At 39.0% G+C, this 19842-nt stretch overlaps 1 protein-coding gene across 2 annotated transcripts in view; it reads right to left on the reverse strand.

The window, feature by feature from the left end:
- Window positions 1-19842, reverse strand: part of PPP3CA (protein phosphatase 3 catalytic subunit alpha) — a 197155-nt gene that overhangs the window by 9094 nt on the left and 168219 nt on the right. For both annotated transcript variants that reach the window (XM_056333780.1, XM_056333790.1), the window contains exons 9-11: window positions 14288-14413; window positions 11870-11944; window positions 2919-3003 (exon numbers count right to left, since the gene is read on the reverse strand). In XM_056333780.1, the coding sequence (XP_056189755.1) occupies window positions 2919-3003; window positions 11870-11944; window positions 14288-14413 (286 nt within the window). The remainder of the gene's footprint in view (window positions 1-2918; window positions 3004-11869; window positions 11945-14287; window positions 14414-19842) is intronic.

The following is a 19842-nucleotide window of genomic DNA, read 5'->3' on the forward strand; positions in this document are numbered from 1 at the left end:
CATTTTCAATTCTGTCCATTTTATCTCTCTCTCTTATTTTTTTTTTTTAATTAAACCATAATGGCACTTCTAGCCTCATCTTCATAGGATAAATTTATTCACTGTATTTTTATTATCTTTAAACAGCATATTCCCATGAAACCTCTATATCACAAATTTCAAGATTATTTTTTTTAGCCTTTGGTGTTCCTTAGTTTCTATCTGATGTCCTTCACTTACATTCTAAAAAAAGGCAAACAAACTGATTAAACATTTTATTTACCTCCCTCCTGTCTAAATATATCCAAAGAAAAGTCAGACTTAAGAAACAAAGCTGGAGAGAGGCAATGACAGGGAATTGTGAAGTCTTCCACTGAGTTTATGCCAATCATTCTATTGTGGCTATTCTCAGCAAAGCTCATTTATAACCTTTGAAACTCCATACAAAGCTAGTTTGATACCTAACTTTGAGACTAAAGTGGCTGAAATGACCTCAGTTTCACATTCAGGTTACATCCTTGAGGAAAGTGGCCACTCAAGTTTGGAGAAGAGACATTCGACTGAGTCCTTTGAAGGTGGTCAAGATCACGTGCTGATCATTTGGAAAGGCTTTTCAAGAATTAGTGAAATCAGTTTCGTAAACCAGCAATGACTCTAACAGGAACTTCAGAGGTCTCTGAAACAGGTTAGTTTAGATGATGGTGCCACCACAGCCTTTGCAGGATTACACACAATTATCAGACACTCGTGTGTTATGTGTGGATTGTGCTGCCAAGACCAAAAATGTAACTCAGGCTTTCCTATAGGCACAGAATTTGCAAGATTAACCTCATATAATTTTTGCTGCCTAGAAGCCTGGCACCTTAGCTGAGGAGAATCAACCTTTTCCAGCAAAAGAGAAAAGGTACTCCCAGGGGAGCAATGATGGCTGGGATGAAACGTCATTCGTTCTCCTAGAAGACTGGTCTGCCAAACTGCCCATTGGAGGTATCTGTTTATTTGCTGACTACACCTCTGACCACAGTAAGGATGCACTGTATTTGCTGGTTAAAGCTAAGGGAGAAGAAATATACTCTTCATCTTCAGTCCTTCCTGCAAAGTTTTAAGGTCCATCAGTAACCAAGAACTGTAAAAGCAGCTTCACTGAGTCAACCTGTGGCTTCTCCTCTACCAGAAACAGTCCATTCTGGTCTTCTGGAGATGCTGGGATGCATGTGGTAGGGGTAAAAAAATCACCTCATGAACAATTCTGAGATGAATTTGACCACTTTTCAGGGAAGATCAAGACTGATTTTCATCAGTGCTTAAAATATTGATTTTCATGAAATAATTTAAGAGGGCTCACAGTTTCAAACAGCGCTAAAACCCTAAGTTATGAGGCTTATGCATATCACTTTAGACAGGACACATGCCAAGAATTATCCTGTACCCTTCTTCCATCCCCGAAACCATTGAAAAGCTTCAGCCCCCATAGTCCCCTTTGAAAAAGTCTTTGACATATAGGTGACGTCAATCACCTGCAAGTAATCAAAACCCAGATATATCAGCTGAGCATCTAATTTCAGGACTTTCTGCCTATTAAAGTCTGCTTTCTGTTGAATTAATCCTACATTTCAAAAAGCGCTCGACAACAAAATACAGCAGATCCAGAACCTGCAGTTCAAGGTTATGGTAGAAAGCCAGGTTTCCCAAACTGTTTGCTCAACTATCATCAGAGAAAACTAATCGTGCTGTTTTACGAAGGTGGTGGCAATGTCAGCTCCAGGCTCTGTGCCAGACTTGGTACAGAGGAGCAGGTGGAAACATTTGATTGCTCCCCCGCCTTGTTTAAGGAAAAGGCATGATGCCAACTTCTCTTTTTTTTTTATGGGTACCACTTTGAAGTAGTTTGTGCATCACTAGTAATTCACATATAACACTTTGGGAACCCCAGGTAAAAGTCCTCCATCTCAGTATGCTATTTAAAGCCATGCTGCTGCAATCTGCAATGCATAGGCAAACTGCTGTGTTCACGTGAAGCCCTACTGACAACCTGCCCACTGCTTGCATGCTGCAGAAGAGTCTCAAATCAAGCAAGTTTGACAGTCTCATCTGAAATTAAGAGTGTAAGTTCTTCAAGGAACTATTTTTAATTCCCCTTTTTATCTCAATCATACAATCCTACCAATATATTCTTTGAAAATTCCTTTATTTTGTACTAACCATAATAGCCATAAACTGACTACAGCAGAGCCTGAGTGGGGGAAAAAAATAATCCCTCTGCTAAAAGGGAGGGAGAACTGTATTTTCTATATTTAGACTTCAGCACAGTACAGCATGTTTTCTGTTCTGCTCAGAGACATCGAATGGAGTGCACTAAACACTGGGTAGCAATTAGTTATGCATGTTCGTGTGTTTGGGGGAGTGCAGCCCAAGGTAACAAGTTGCTGTTGTCTGCACAATCATTTCCTGGGTTTATCATTAAAATACCCTAATGCTTTCATCTTTAATCATCTTTACTCATGGCAGTAGCAACAACTGTGGGTGACAAAGTGGGACAGTTGGCTTCCTTTCTGATGAGACATGATGTGGACAATGCCCTCTCTCCATATTTAACTCTTGCCTCCCAGTGGCTAAGAGTTAATTAGTACACTTGGCAAGCCAAAGTCTTAAAATAATAATTAAAGAGTAATTGCAGTTTTCTTTGCTGATGTCTTTTGTTTGTCTGCTTTATGTTCAGCAAAAGCCCTGAGGAAGATGATTATTCAGAGCCATAATAAATAGCAGTATAAATAAACAAAGAAAAAGAAATCTTTAAAAGGTTCCAGTAAAACTTTGTTGGATGGTATACTGGTATACCAAAATATCAATTTTGCTGTTTGTTTAACAGTACTCTAAATAATCATTCAAAGATGTCCTTTAACATTAAAAACCAAATCTGAAAAAGCACAAAACCTTACCTTAACACTGAGAAAACTCTAGCCATTTTTCCTATTGCTCTTATCTTGTTCCTTATAACCTCCTTTCGAGCAGCAGCTGTTGCTCCTGTGGAAAACAGATTAAAACAGTTACAGAGAGCTGTAAACAATATGTAGCTATTCTAAACTCCAAATAGAAGAAACATCATATTAACACCATGGTTTGCCACACTAAGCCATATTTATAGTCAAACGCCAAAATACTATTTTTGTTATGTAAATCTCAAGACTGATGATTTTTTGACAATCTAGTTATTAGTACCTTTAGAGATGTGATCCTTTTCCTGCTACACATGAAGGCTGAATGTTTTTTCATCAAGGTAACATAATTTTCCATTTCAAAAACATTTTCGGAGACCATACTCTTATGAAAACAAGTTTTTTAGAAAGTAGTCATATTGCCAAAAAGTTATTTAACATGAACAGCACCCAAACCATAACAAAAATGTTAAAAGAAAAGCTAAACAACAATAGATTTAAAAATCTATTTCATAATCTTATCATTTTGAGTGAAAACCAATCACATTTCACTTAATTTTCTAAAAAAAAAGTGATTGGTTAAGCTTAAGACCAAGAGGGTCCAGTTAGGGTTTTGCCATCCCAGATAAAAAGTATTTAAATGGTTATAAAACCTAAAGGCAGAGTCCTGAAAACCAGCATGAAATGGTAGGGATTGTGCTGGCTGGCAGTGGTTAAGGGAGTTCCATAGAGCAACATCCTTCTTATCACTGCTACAGCCTGCTCGAAATTACGATCACTTTGAAATTTGGTAACTCACACAATAATCTGCCTTTAAAAAAATAATAAAATGTAATGCTGGAACAGAGACTACACTTCAGCTAAGTTTGCATGTGTACTTGTTACTTGGATATCATCAAAACCTAGAATATTATCTGTGTATCCAAGAAAGAACCACCTGAATGGGAAAAGCAAATAGTACTAAGTAATCAGAATGAGGAACATATTTTAATAAGGACCCCCATGTCCCCAAGAAAATGCCACATTATACTAAGTAAACCAGTTTCAGTTAATTATCACAATCATAACCACATACATCATGAAGATTTCTCCCAAAGGTTTCTCAGCGACAGGTAACCTTGGCTCATATGGATGCTGCCTGACAATGCCTGTCTGGGAGGTTCAGGAGTGCAACCTGAAAGCCACTACGCATCACGATAACGCTTCCTTCTTCACTGCTCCAGAATTCAAGGACAGAAGTGAAAATTTCTATTTTCAATTCTTAGCCAATTGATCCATTTTATGGAGTCCATCATGGAAACTAGAACAGCAGAAAGGGCCAAAAATGAGGGAGAAGGTTATGGCAGCAGAGGGAACAGCCCCAGGGAGTCAAGGTGGCAACAGAGACAGCCACCTGCGGGTGCCGGGCAGGGGAGCAAGGTGCTGCCAAACAGGGATGATGGGTGCCAGAGATGAAAAGCTGCAGAAGACATGGCCACAGAGCCTTGCCATGCAGACCTTCCCTATATGTATTATGAGCACAAAGTTACTTCAGCCAGAAGGGCTCATAATGAAACGTGGGCTCTGCTGAACTAAATGGCAAATGTCCCATCTGCTTCAGCAGCACCAGCGTTTCACACGCTGCTCCCTCTCTGTGCAGTCCTGGCCACTCTGGGCAGTGGTGGAGAAGTTCAGCGCAGCCACGCAGGGAGGTGCTGGGTGGCTTCTGGGAGCTGACTATGCAATAATTCTCAGTTTCAGTTTTCTCCACACATCTCTGCTGATGGCAGACCTGTGGCTCTTCTACCAGGTGCTGTCACCTTTCCTACTGTAGATTTCTCAATTACAATTAAACTCATAACAGTTTGAGACTACTGCTGGAAATGCAAGCGTTCCTGCCTCATGATATCTACTAGATGACTACGTGGCCTGGCTGATACCCTGGCACTTTAGAAGAGGTGAAAAAGTAGTACATCTTTTTTTTTTTTCTGTGCTTGACTTTCAAAACAAATAGTCATCCTTTCTGAAAAACTTTCAAAACTGAAAATAAATTCAAATCCTAGAGCTGTTCAAAAGGCAGCAAAGTAACTGTAGGAACAAATATCACAGATAAAGACATAAAAATGAATTCAGGACGAATCTCACCGCAACTTTTAGCACTGTGGGATTTAACCCCAAACAGTGCAAGGAGTGAGTTTGATAAAGCGGGAGCTCAATAGCCATGCCCAGGGAATCCTGCAAAGCTGCCTGTGGGGTTGCATGTCCCTGACCAGCCTACATACAAGTGGGTCCACACAAGCCACCTCGTACGTGCCCCCAGCTATCACAGTCTGCATGCTCAAATGTTTATAACTTGTACGCTTACGTACTGGGATATGTTCGTACACCTGCTGAGGAGTGTAAACTAGATGTCTTACAATCATGCATGACACTTTTGCATGCACCCATCTTTTGGGGCATGTATAAATGCATTATTTCCAGGCATTTCTAATGGTCCTCCTAGATAGTCTTAAATTATAAGCCTGTCTCTTGAAGTTCAAACTGAAAGAAACTACGCTCAGAATGGCTTTCAAACCTCCCCCACATAAAGATAAAAACATAAAGAAAAGATATAAAACCCAAAGATAAATAAAGTCTTAAGCATACATATCTCATTTTAGACAAGAGTGGGAGAAACAGCTGTAATTCAGCTGTAACTGAATTAAACAATATGTTCATAACAGTTTAATGAAAAAATAAAAAAACCCACAATGATTCAGCTGGGTTCTTCAGGAAACAGAGGGGACACACTCCTGCCTCAGTTACTACAATCTCACTGCACTGTACTCTCAAGACACGAGTTTCAGCCTTTTTTACCCTGAAAGCACTTAAACAGAATTTGTCTTCACCCACCCCCCGCCAAGTGGCACCATCCCTACTTCTTTATTACAAACCCACACTGTTCTAGTATATCTTCTATTTGACCTTTTCCTGTAGTCACTGTTTAACTTCCAGAAGAGTTGAGAACTGAAAAATGGAAATATAGTTTATGACTGAAGTGAATTACAATGCCTTACACTTAAGTATTAAATAAGAATGCAAAAAAAATAATTACTTAATCACAAACCACAACAGGCTCAAAGGGAGTATTTTGTGCTCATCAATATACATAAAAGGCTACTTAAAAATACACTTAAAAGATTTTGGTCTCTACTGAATTCCCTGATTTGTAACCGATCTGTGAAAATGACTTAAAATATTCTATGTTTACTAAATATTAGTAATGATTTTATTTAGCCTATTTTTATTTTTAAACTCACAATGGTTTATTGCCCTGTTAGTTTTGACTGACTACAACTAACTGGATATAGTATTTGGATTCCCTATTTGTACATAAATCTGACTCACATTTCAAGTGTGAATACTCCCGTTTAGTATTCTGAATTCACTATCACTGTAAATCCTTATGGATGACTTCAGCTACACTTCAGCATACACTTACATGAAAGTAAACGGGTCATAACCTGAGAACTGGCTATGGGTAAAAAGGTTGATTTTTAGCCTTTGCAAACATTGCCTGATACTCTCTTAAGTTTTCTTTTAATATCTAAACAAACCCTACTGGCATGAAGGAACTTAAAAAAAAAAATCATCAACGAAGTCAAGTTATAAATTGGAGCAGAAAAATTATTAGGGAGGTAGAATAAAAGCTTGGAATCTTACTTCGGGAATTTAACAATTCTATTGGATTTTGGATTTGTAGCATCCAAACACAGATCTTGCAACCTGAATATACAGGATTTAAAGCAAAATGTAACTTAGACCTTCAGATTAAGCAGCAGAACAACGACAAAGACTATAAACTCTCAAACTATTCCAAGATGTAGGATTGAATAGACAGAACACAATACTGAGTAAAAAAGCCAAACCTTAATCTCTCACTGGTATCCTAATATATTACATATTATCTAATTAAGCATTTGGAAAATTAATGAAACTTAAGCCTTCCAAATTATTGAATACCTTTCTTCTGTGCATAAATGGGATCTTCTTATGAATTCCAAAGGGGAGGGGGGAAAGAAAAAGATCAGTGATGTTTGTAGAACGAAAATTAAAAAAAATACAGAACATTTGACAACATCAATGGAAATGCAATGTTTAAGTAAAGCCTGAAAAACAGAAAAGAAACAAATTAGGCAGGGAACATCCAAAAGGAAAGAAACAGATTGAGAATGATGGGAAAGAAAAGAAAAAAACACCTTTTCAGCTTAAAGCCTTGTTAGTAGGTTTTGCAGGAAACCAACACACAGGCAGAAGACCAGCAGCAAAGCTTTGCCTTGGTGTTACCAGCCCCATAACACATACTTTCTCCTGCTGCGTTATTGCAGCTGCGTCAACAAGGCTTAATCACTTCTCCAAGACTGTCACCCCAGTTCATGTGGGCATGCCTGCCTGATGACACCTATTTTCTTAGAGGAATCAAGACAATTCTTCCAGTTTATTTATGTCTGATATCTGACAGAACAGCTTACTATCATAGACATATCTGCTGCTTCTACCAAAAACCTGTGCTAACACACACATGCATGTGTTCAAATGGTCCAGCAGCTTACAGTTATCAAATCCAAACACTACCACAGCACAAAGTATTGCATTTTTCTTTGAGAGCAAGACAAGCATAGCACTCAGTGCCCAGGCACAACTGCACCACGACACACATGTTTTGGGGACACTGGTTATCTAGTGCACACTGCTAGGCTGGTCCAGAGGCACAGCACACCAGCATGCCATAACATGGCTCACATGCAAAATGCTTTGGGTGTGGAAACAACCACACCTGGCCAAATAAATGAATAAATACATCAAAAGATCACATTAAAAGGCCCCTCTGCCACCAACTCACAGAGATTAGGTATACACTGCAGCCCAACCTTGCTGGTTTGGAGGAAGAACGCACACAAACCAGTGGTAAAACCCCTTCATTTCTCTTCCAGTTAAAAATTAACTCATTGAAAAGCCAAGCCTCTCATCAGGTAGTATCATGAACACTCTTATCAATTAAGTAACGGAGACCTAATGACAAGGCTTTTTCTTTTGCTCTGTCAGCCTCTGTGTTAGGTACCAAGCTTGCTCCAGGCACAGTTTATGGCACTGAAGAGCTGTGTCAACTTTCGTATGCCACTCTTTACAGCAGATCCAGGACTGTTCACAGCAGAACCAGGTTTTGATCAGCAGGAGATGTTTTAACTTGGTAATTCTCTTTAGGCTTGGACTACAGCACTGTACTGGGGAAGCTGTATTCCAACCAGGGAATAAATGCTGCAGCTAGCACTGTGACAGTGGCTTCTCCACAAGAAGGATGCAAGCTACAATGCTGAAGGCAATACAAAACAATGCAGGTGATTTCGGAGTGCCTTTATGGGAAATCGTGATAGTGATGCATACAAAGCAAGCAGTGCATTTGTGTCAGCTTGTCTGTTATATTACTGCACCCTTTTAATTAGCAGCTTAGGGTTTTTTCAATTAAATGCGTGAGGCCAGAAATGTTGCTAATTAAAATAAAGCAGGACTCTGACTATATGCTGGCTAGGTAGAACTATCTGCAGCTCCTGTTGCTAAGCAATGTTTGATGCACAAACCATACAGCACGTGAGCTAACATTCACCCAAAACATTTTTTGCTGGATCAGATTATATTGCAACCACTGTAGCAAACAGGAAAGAGAAAGTACAGCAAGAGGAAACTATCAGAGACAAGAAAACCTGACTTATCAGATCCTCTCATTTTTAAAGCAAGTGAAATCAAAAGGCCAATATAGGCCAGCAGGGACATATGGGATAAAGGGCACTATGACTGCTGTGATTCTGGCTTTCTCCCACTAAGCATACACAGAAACCGTCTACAACAAATTGATCAGATCCCCATGGTGTCCTTCCTTAAGGAGAAAAAAAAAAAAGTAAAAAAAAAGAATGGGAATACACGCTGTTGAGCATCCTGCTTATGGCTAGATGCAACATGCATGACTTGGAACCAAAAAAAAAAAAAGGGTTCACAAGAACACCATGCAGTGAAGTCAGGCAATACTGATGGTACTTTTGTTTTGAAGAGGAAAGTGAGAGGAGAAGACAGAGGGCAAGAAAGTGTAAGAGAAGATAACAAATGAATGATCAGTGCAAACCATAGCGATGGACCATTCTCAATACATGTGGGAACCCAGGTCAGGGCATGTTCAAACTGCAAGGAGAGAAAGGAAATCAGCAGCAAGCCCTGAAAACTACTGATGATATAAAAATAAGCAATGATTTTAAAGAATCATTCCATCAAACAAAATGCATCTGCTGTTGCAGATGTGGCATTTCCTTCTATGGGAAATACCGCCAAAGAAAAATGTCAGTGGGCAACCAGGACTCTACTGCTGCAGTCCCCCAAGGAGGCTTGACAGAAATTACTGAAGAATAGTAGAAATGTTGAATGACTACAAGGCTGTCAATATATAGGCCTTACAGAAACAGTTTTAAGTCGATAATCATTCCAATCTGTTTCATCAAGAACACAAGTGAAATACACCTTGTAATTTCTCCCCCAAAAGGCAAGGCTCTAAGGAAAAACAAAACAAAAAAAAAAAAAAGGAAAAAAAGAAAAAGAAAAGAGAGAGAAGGAACTCAACTATCTCTGAGAGAAAGAGGATTTTCCTTTGTCATACAGATAATAAATCAGAGCCCACCAGGAAATGGTTACAGATACCAGCCTCTACTTGAATTTAAATCAATCCTCAAGTTTAATTTTATGCCCAAATCCTTCAGTCTCTTCCATGTGTATGATCCCCATGAGCCCACTGCTTCAAGTGGGCTGAGGTACAAGTGTGCACCCACAGCAAGCTGCAGCTCCAGCACCACAGATCCCATTTTACAGCTTTTCAGGGGATTATCCAGGAAAGCAGACACGAACATATGCCAGCTCTGGTTTTAGTTACACATGCTAAAGAAGACAACACTTCTAATATTTTTCTTTAACATAATGTTTTACACAGAGAAATCATTCATACAGGAAAAACCGAAAGCAGATTTAGACAACAGTATTAGCATTACAGTATCAAGAATGGTTTAATTATTCCTCATCTAGAAACTTTAATGCTGTTATATATTGTTATGCAGTGCGCACACATGCAAGCCCAGAGGATTTCAGCCTGTCTCTCTGCTTAGGCACCTGCAATGCTGCAAAATCCATGTCTGGAGGAGTGCCACTAGTCAAAGTCCTCGGGAGATGGGGAGGGGGTTCACCCTCCTCCTAGAAAAGCCGCAGTAGATGCAGAGACCTCCTGCAGGCAGGAAGGCTGCTGTCCCCAAAGACCCCTAATAATGCCTTGGCATTTCTGACTCTGATTTTGAAAACATTTCTGAACTGTAACTTAGGCATGGGAACACCAACACACTAAAATTTAAAAAAGTACTACAAGCACTGGCCTATTGATGCAAAATGGAAGTTTATAGTACAACTTTAAAACAAAGTATTAAGCCAATGCTAAATTAATTAAAAATCCTTCCCATAAAGCCTTTGCTTTGGCATTGCATCAGTGGGATTTCAGGCTGCGCTTAAGTGCTTTCTTGAGCCACGGATTTTAAGCACATGGGTTTGTTGCTACTGTATTTAATTTGACACAGTTTTTACTCATTGTATGCCTCTGTACTATTTCACATGCTGCTTTAATTGCACAGTAGCTACTTATTTAAATTTCATGAGAAAAAAATTGGGCACAATATTCAAACAGGTGTTTTCTTCTCTCCACTGATTACCGGTTTCAGTAAATTCAGTCTTTGTCCCAAGTCCTGCAAGATAATTGTTCACATCCACACTCAGTGGTGGATGCAGAACAGGGAATTCCACCTGGCTTTTCAAAGTAAAATCAAAGCACTATCATCCATACCCTTCTTCTCCATTGCAAAGGAAACATTTGTCAAAACCCATGATCTATCTCCTTTTCCAAAGACTAAAAATAAAGACTTTGAGAGAGAAGTTTAATTATTAATTAAAACTTCCAAATAAGACAAATATTTAATGCAGTTCTTTGCTTTCCTTGTTCACCCATTCTACCTATAAACATCTTGATTGTATTTGGTAGTGCTAGATTTTTCAAGGTTCTTTTAGAATTTTTTAAAATTTCTGGTTTTTTTTTTTTTTTTTTTTGTAAACACTCAAAGCATTCATAGCAAGAACATCAGGAATATGTAGAGTTGTTTTCAGTTTTGCTCAGTACTCAGTAGGGACATTCTGGAAAGCTGTACTTTACTCTTGCACAGCGTAACAGAAAATAATGGCTAATAAAATGAATTGACTTTCAAGATTCCCCAAATTGCAAGGTATAAAGTATTATTTACAGTCAAACCAATGGTACAAGGCAACTTATCATATAAACTCCAACCCAAACGACCAACAGAAGCAACCACTCCTCTCTCGGCAGAAATGTCAGGTGGGAACATTCTCTGGCTGTGTTTGCACATTTATTTTTGTTGATTCTGTTGCTTCTTAAAGCCTTTCAGATACACAAGTGCATTCAGAGGGGAGACTAATGAAATATTTCAAGTACAAGTCTTTTAAAGTTCCAGTACCGATGTTTTGGAAGGGCCTCTGCAGGATGCTTATTTCATTGTCAGAATATAATTTTATTGATATAATTCAACTTTCTATGGGAATTCCTGGGATCTTATGCATGAAATCAACATCTGCCCCTTTGTGACAACACAACTCTGATTTCAAGGAGGGAAATACAGTTTTTTAAACTAAATGAGTGAGACCAAGGAAAGGGTTAGAACAGGGCAGAAGATCCGTTATCTCCTTCCAAAGCATGCAGTAAGCAAATCCACTGGAGTCTACCACAACAGTTGCTTTTACCAGCACAGAACTTAAACAGGACTCAGAAAATCATCCCAGGATTAGTAAATAAACTTTTAAAGTAGTTTTAAGGCAAACACTCTCAATTAAGGGCAGAAGGCTCTTACCATCAAACCCATCTTCCTCTGTCCCCAATTCATCATCTGAGCAGATGTTCAGCACGTTTACCAGCATCTCTGTCACTAAAATGGAAAACAAATGCAAAACGTTGATGTTAAGCTTCCTTGGTCTGTCAGAGAGCAAACTCTAGCTGTAGTAGTGTTAATGAAAATTCAGTACAGAAATGGCATCCACATTTTAAACAATATGACCTTGTTTTATGCATGTATTAATGTAAGTTTGAAGTGTCTTGTGTACTTTCAGTTCAACACAACATTCACCCTTGTAAGATATTCACAAAGGGGTAATGTCCCTTGAAATCCAGGACAAATAGACTAGGTGGTCATTGTAGGCCCCTTCCAGCCAGAACTGTTCTATATTCAATAGAAACATCATTATCAGTGAATTCAGAATACATTCAGCTTGCTTACTTTGCAACCTGGGCACAGAAGGGTCAGCCTGAGGCTATCCCTAACCTGGTCTCAGCTCTTTCTGGAAAGGCAACAGTGAGACACTAACCAGAGAGTACACAGAGTAAGAACAGCCAAAAAAAAAACCCAACACAAAAACCCCAGCAAAAATCACAACCAAGGAAATGTAATTTAGAGATCAAAAAAGCCAAAGTTATGAGGTAAAATGTGAAATCATTAGCAGACTGAGAAAAACTCCACTACATCTACATGTAGTAAGCATTATTAAAAGGGTTACCAGGCATGCCTAGTCTTGCACTAGCTACACAGGTTGAAACTTTAATTTTTTTAATGAAGTTGTTATTGAAATCGTCTTCTGTGACAACTATGACGGCTTGGAACATTAGAAGGGTGGGAAAAAGCTATATTTTTCCTACATTAGTGAAGGATTTAATATTTTCCTTTGACAGGATTAGTGGAAAGATTTTCCACATTAACAACAACCAGTGAAACTAACAACTTCCTACCTTAGTTGGCCTTTGAGGGAAAAAATCTAAAAAAAAAAAAGGAAATAAATAAAAAGCTGTGTAGAACATCAACTCTTACATCCATGAGTTTTGTTTTACAGGGAAAGGGAAAACATTGGTTTCACTTGTCGGGGCTTTAAAACTTCCAAGCAATTGGTAAGAGTGACCACTGGGAAGGCCTTGAAGGAGGAAACCAAAAAGAAAAAGAAAAAAGAAGGAGGAGCATCCAGGGTCTCAGAACCTCAACAGATCTGACCATGCATACCTGAGGAGGCCACTGGTGGGAAGCCTCTGAAAAAATGACCTCACAGAACATCTCACAGAACTCTGAGTATGGAGAACAGGCCCATCTTGAAAATGGCCTGGCTGAGTTTATGGCCAAAGAAAATGAAAGCATTTTATCTGTCAAACAAGAGCCTGCAACACGTGTCAGTGTGGATTATGTAATGTCTCTGTTAGTAGCAACAGCTGTCTATTCTCTGTTAATCCCTATTTCATTGTCTATTTGCTTTGTTCACAGAGACCTCGGGCGTCTCACCAGCGGCTTTCCTCATACAAAAGAGTAGCTGCAAACAAAGCCAGTCATGACTGCAGGTAAGAGCCACAGCTGGCTATATTTCCAATTGCCTATTAAGAGAGAACTGTTATTCCAAGAAACTTTTAAGAGTTTATTATAGTTTTCTGGCAGTAATTGTTGTTGCAGCAATATACTATAATGGATGGATCAAAGCAAACTTCATCTCAGGCCCTAAATAAAATGACTTGGGGTTTAAGCAGTTTGCATTATGTATTCATTTAATATGTTAGACCAAGGTGTTTTCATGTCTTTTGTATTTCAGAGAAGGAAGTTGTCTTCCGGCAACATCAACAGTATCGTGTTTCAATAAAACATCATTTATGTTCTTTAGAGTCTTCTCGCCAGTAATGAGGCGCCACACACCCTGGGCAGAGAAGGAGCTGAGGAGCAGGTTTTCCTTCTTCCTGCCGTCTCTCTACTGTCTCCAGGAACAGTTAACCAGATTGGGTCTTAGCGTCATCAGATCTGTGTTTGCTGGTGAAAAGGCAACCTACCATCATCTTATCAGAAAGGTCAGGTGGGTAAGGATGTAACCATAATGCTGTGAAGCCTGTTGTGATGTCCTTTGAGCCACAAACAATATCCAAGGGAAGGCCCAAAAGCTTATAAAGGAACAACTAGTAAGAATTTTATTCAGTGCATGCATCTCTAGTCCGCAATACCATAAAATCTGCTTCTACAGCAGAAACATAATGGCACAGCCTGGAAAGAGTGGAAATTATAAAAACAAATGAGAAGTGTGATTAACCATTGGTAATCACTTGCCCCTCTGAGGCTTGTTTCTTCAAATTTGTCCTCAAAAGCAAGTCATCTGTCTTCAAATTATTCTTGCCATTTCAAATAAACGAGGCCACATGCACAATGACTAAGAAATGATTTTGCTGTTTCTATGAGCAGAGCCAATTTACATACCTTTCTCACCCACAAACGGCAAGGACCAGGTAAACACATCCATGAAGTTTGGAAGCCAGTATGGATGAGGAGAGCAGTTGAACTGTCTGATATTCATAACATTGTTCTCGTATTTCAATACTGCAGCTAGAAGACAGAAAGGAAAGAAAAGAAGAGAGACGTCAGCCACGTACATGTCACCAGCTACCAGATCAGCAACGCTCAGAGTGTGCACAGCCTGCAGAGCCGCTTGCCAGCTTTCAGTCACTTGACCCAGCAGCAACACTTCACTGCTAGTTAGAACAGGATATAGCCTCAAAGAAGTTGTAAGCCATTTCCAGTCTGAAAGCGGTGCCACCAGCTTCCCCGGCCCTAAGATGGGTTGGCAAGTGAATTAATAACTGTGAGTAATCACGAATGTAGGCTCTGGGATCTGTCACCGGTGGGGAACAAGGCAGAGAATCCACAACCAGCCACTTCACACAGTTGTCTGAGCTCCTCATAACCATACTTTGGAGATAAGAGAGAGAAGCACTTATCACTCAGAGCCTGAATGCTGCTCTTCCAACAAACATTTTCAACATATTTCATTCATAGTGCTGGACAACAGATGATACTTTCTTCTCACATTATTCAAACTCTAGGCACACAAGACTGTGCTCCCTATAGTATGAGTGAATAATATGATTTGCCTTGCACCACCATGTAAAATTTGTATCATTCTTGTCAACACACACACATTCACAGAAAGACTAGATTTGCTAATGGGCAGAAACACAGATATTCATGCCATAGCCACTCTGTAAAGCACTACACGAAGTTCTGCGTTAACTTGCACTAATGGACTTCAGGTTTGTTGTAAACCAAAGTTTTACAAAGCCTATCAGCAAGAAACAGCTATTTATTTCTAGAAGAGACTATAGCTGTTCCCAGGCCCAATGCAGTTAGAAGTCAGACAAAAGAGGGAAAGGCTGAATGTGGCTTGGGCATAACTGAGAGGGCATAGTGTGCAGATGGGAGAGGAAGGGTCAATATCAATTTGGTTAAGGAGGAGCAAAGTAAACATACTGAAAATGTGGCAGATGAAATAAAATGAACGCTTACTATAAGCCTAGATAACTGTCTTTATCAAAATTTATTTTCCAAAGCATAAAGTTTGCCCAACACTATGCTAACACTGTTCCACACCAAATCTAGACTTTCATGCACTTTAAAAAAAATTCTACAGGAATTAGTGGTTATTAGGTGCTGTAGATTACCCAAACCACAGGCCATTCATTGGGACTGCCTGGAAGAACACAGAATGGAAGCGGGCTCAGCAGCTGTTTGTATAACAGGTCTATTTGTTGGCTTTAGAAGAATGCATTGAGGGAGAGCTTTCAATAATAAGGTCTTTTCAATAAAAATCATGCAGTGCTGGATTTCTATTGCTCACTTTATGGACCAACTGCCTCAGCTTGGGAAACAGTAAAACTAAGTCTCATCCCTTCCTTCTTCTTTTCTGTCTTCTTGCAAAGACACATGTAATGTCAAACCTTAATAACACAATTACTCAACCTGGTAACAGTATCCCTAACTTAATTAGGGTATGTTTTAATTTACATAATCTGTTTCCTGAAATTCAGTAATTTCTAAATTGCACAGGCACAGAATACATGTGCTCTTGGATGTGAACAGAGCCATTTATGAAACAGAAGAGCAAGTATTTCTTTGCTCATGGAGAAAAAGGTAATTTTGAGATGACTGCCTAAACCCAAAGGGACTCATAACTATCCTGAACACAAAGACATAAAAGTTTGTAAACAATACAATTACAGGAGTCTGCAGGCAGGTTCTTTAATCAGCAGCGTGGAACTAAAAGAGTCAACGCAAGCCGAGGCTTCCATCCACTGTCAAAGGTGCTGGCACTTTACAGTTTTATTACCAGAAACATAAGGGTGGGGTTTCACTTTTTAAAAGACAGCCCCGTGAACTTTACATGAAGTTTGCTGGTCATCTCACTACTACCATTTACATATAGCTCTGAATGCAATTGCTGCTCAGATGCTTACTCTCCTGTAGACAGCGCTGACTTCACTATGTCCGGCTGGTCACCACCTGAGCTTGTAGCAGTTCTAGTTCTGTGCTGTAGATGAGCTGTCATCAAATACTTTTTTACGCTAGGGACAATGTACTTAACATACCAGAAGACATGTAGGTAACTTTACAGAAATCATCTTCAATTTGCCTTTTTAAAGTAGGAATTAAGCCGTCCTGATGAGATCACAGTAACCTGTGACCTTCAGATGGTCCTCCTCTGCTTCAGTGAAAGAAAAATGAATCAAGGAAGCAACACCCACAATAATGCCTTCATAAACGATGAAACAGCATGAATCAAAAGTATGTCAGAAATACACCACACCAGAGACACATAGAGAAGGAGGTATATCACATTTTGTTTTCCTCTTTCCTCCGGCCTTCCCATCTGTGGCTCCCCAGGGAGGAACATAGTTCCAAGGGCTAGTTATCACTTAACAGCAATGAAGTTGCATGACTGCAATATGGCACAGCACCATAGGAAATGCACTGTATCACAGCGTTGGCTGAAGGAGGTGAACAGTTTCTTCTGATTATTCATCTCCGTCCACTGACTGAAGTGTGTATCAATCAGAGACTTTTTTTGATGCACTAAACTGTTGCACAAAACCAACAAAAATTTATCAGGTTGCTACATGTCTTCCATTTTGTGGCTCATGAGAGTCCAAAGTGACCTGGGAGTTTCTGAAGCCTACTCACTGATAGACACAGAAAAGAGCTCACTAACATTTATGTGAACCTTTGCCAGGCAGACACCCTCCATTTAAATAAACCACATTTGACTTGCCCATCCTAGTCTGACAGTTGGCAGCCATTCTGCTGCTCAGTAAAACAAAAATGGCTTAATACTCCTATTAGCAAAAATGAGAAAACCAGTGTTGATGCTCTTAATATTTCCATCGCTTTTTGGCTGAAATTATATAAGGCAGATTGTAATTCATTCTTCTATTACAGTGACACAACTGCATAATAAAAATAAATAGCTTGTGGCTTTACAGCAAAAATGAGTCAAAACCACAGAAAAAGGACCACTTAATGGTTGTGAAGATTCATTTAGATAGACTAAAACTTCAAATTCATCATCTTAGTGAGCTAAGGTAGTTCCCCTTCCCACTTTTGCTTCAATTTATCTAAGCCTATTTCTGAATTCTGTGAAAGCCAAATAAATCATTTTTACAAGGAACTTTTAAAACTGGCCTCCAAAAAAGCTTGAACCATAAGCAGAACAGTTGGAAAACATAAAATTAAATATAAATGGCTTTAGTTGGGTTTGTTTTGTTGTTTTTTTTTTTAAAAAGGAAATTTATTTTGAGATTACTGTAAAAAATATCTTCACACCTTATTAATTTATATATCTGACTTTCTTACAAAAGCAAGTTCTAATAAAAGTGTTTTAAAAACTATTCTCTGTAAATGACCTGTACAGCTCCTCTACAAATGACTTCAAAAGCCACTTGAAAAAAAATAACACTATACAATAAAGCAGGGTAATAACAGAGAAAGATGTCTTCTGAAATAACCCTACACTTAAAAGAATAAAATAAAATAGGGTAGTTACCAGTATCACAGGTACTTTTCTGAGTTTTTCATTTAAAAATCTTTCATTTAACAAGCACAAGGTACCCCAAATATTTTTATTAGGCAATTAACAAAGATGATATTTGACATTAAACAAAGCGGCTCTTGTTATGAATGTGTAGTTCTGACTACTGCTTAATAGTCAAAAGAAAACACCTAGATCAAGAAGATGCTTCTTGGGTAACAGCAGGAGTTTCCCCAAGCTTTTCTGGCCCCTTGCTTTCTTTCAGTCACAGCTCTTTTATTCCTCTCTGCCGGCTCAGAAAAGGTTTGGGGGTTTCACCTCTGCTTCATTTCTTAGTCTACATTAACCTGATGCCCAAGTAGCTGTAGGAGACCCCAGGTGCCCTGAAAGAGCAGGAATCTTTTGAATGTTATATGACTACAGGCCACGTGGTTGCTGATGGAGACAGAAGAAAGCACGATGGGTTCCTTTGGTTATAAAACCTATAACCGAGGAAAACCCGACTCTCCAACATTTGCTTACTATTACAGGCTGCAACCCCTATACTTTTCTTTCCAGATGTATACTCAGACAGATGCTAGCAGACCAAGCTACCAGTCACAGTTTTATCATGCATAATCACCAACCAGAGCAAGAATCTTATTTTATTATTCTTAACAGCCACACACATTTTAACCTCATTTTGGTTCTCACTGTTGTAAATGAGTTTTAGAAGCTAATGCTTTGTAAAGTGAAGATGTGCAGATATCCCAAATGACATTACAGCTCTTTCCAATGCTAGTAAACTGAGATATCAGATGCTGAAATCACATCAGAGTGAAATGAAACACTAAGGCAGCTGGCAAAGGGCATTCATGCTGTTTAGCTTTAAGCATAACAGGCACCTAAGGCTGGAAATACAGGTGGTGAAAAATGTGCAGGTAAGAAACCTCCTTCAGCTAGAAATGGAGACAGCTCTTCTAACCTTCTCAGGGCCAAATACAAGCAACTAGTACCATCTGAGACCCCCTGAGGTATCCATCTCCTTGGTCTCCCTCGGTTAAATATGAGCCCAGATGCCCTTGTCTCCTGTGTCATACCTGTCAGATCCAACTAGGTGTCTCAGACACCTCTGGCATCTCAAACAGCACTTTAAAAGCCATGTTGGGAGGTTGATTAAGGCCTTCAGCAACACAAACAACATTAAACTGTGTGACCAATAGTTCAGAATTACTGAAAGATATTACATATCATGCTTCAGCATCTCCTGAATCATTTTTCAGTAACGTTTTCAGAGGTAAAAAAATAATAAGCATTGTAGAAATACTAGCCCAGAATGAACTTAGATGTTTTTAGATAAACAACCTCAAAATAATTTTAGCAAACAAGTAATTTTCTTGTATTTTTCACAAAACTTATCCCTCATTTAGAAAATAAATGCAGTGAAAGATTTCTCAAATTCTTCATACCTTAGAAAGAATTTCAGTTTCTGATTTTAATGCCAAATTAACTTCTGCATTAACTGCGCAACTGAGAACAGTGCCTTCTTCTCCAGCAGTGTTGCTAAGTAACCACAGCATTTTCTGCCTGAGACAGGTCAAGGATAAGGGTTCATAAAATGCTTAAGGAGTTTAAACATTATCAAATGAAAAAAATATTTTCTATACAAGGTAATGATGTAAATGATGTACAGAAGCAGGGCTAATTGCAGTTGGGAAAATCTTCCCTTACAGAATCCTTAGGATTTTTATTTTACATGTGTAATTGCGTCTTCCAAAGAAACAGCACAGTAATGTTCAAGATTTTATCAATAGACAGCGAAAATCACTTCTGGCAAACTTCTCTGCATCAGCAATGAGATGGCCTAGATACTCTGACAGCTCCTCTTTAAGAGCTTTTGTTTCCATGACAAGGCCTCATCACAACAGCAGAGATAAAGCATTAAAGAAAACTGATAGGGCAAACAGAAGGTTATGAT

Source organism: Falco biarmicus, chromosome 1, assembly GCF_023638135.1.
Source record: "Falco biarmicus isolate bFalBia1 chromosome 1, bFalBia1.pri, whole genome shotgun sequence".
Taxonomy (NCBI): domain Eukaryota; kingdom Metazoa; phylum Chordata; class Aves; order Falconiformes; family Falconidae; genus Falco; species Falco biarmicus.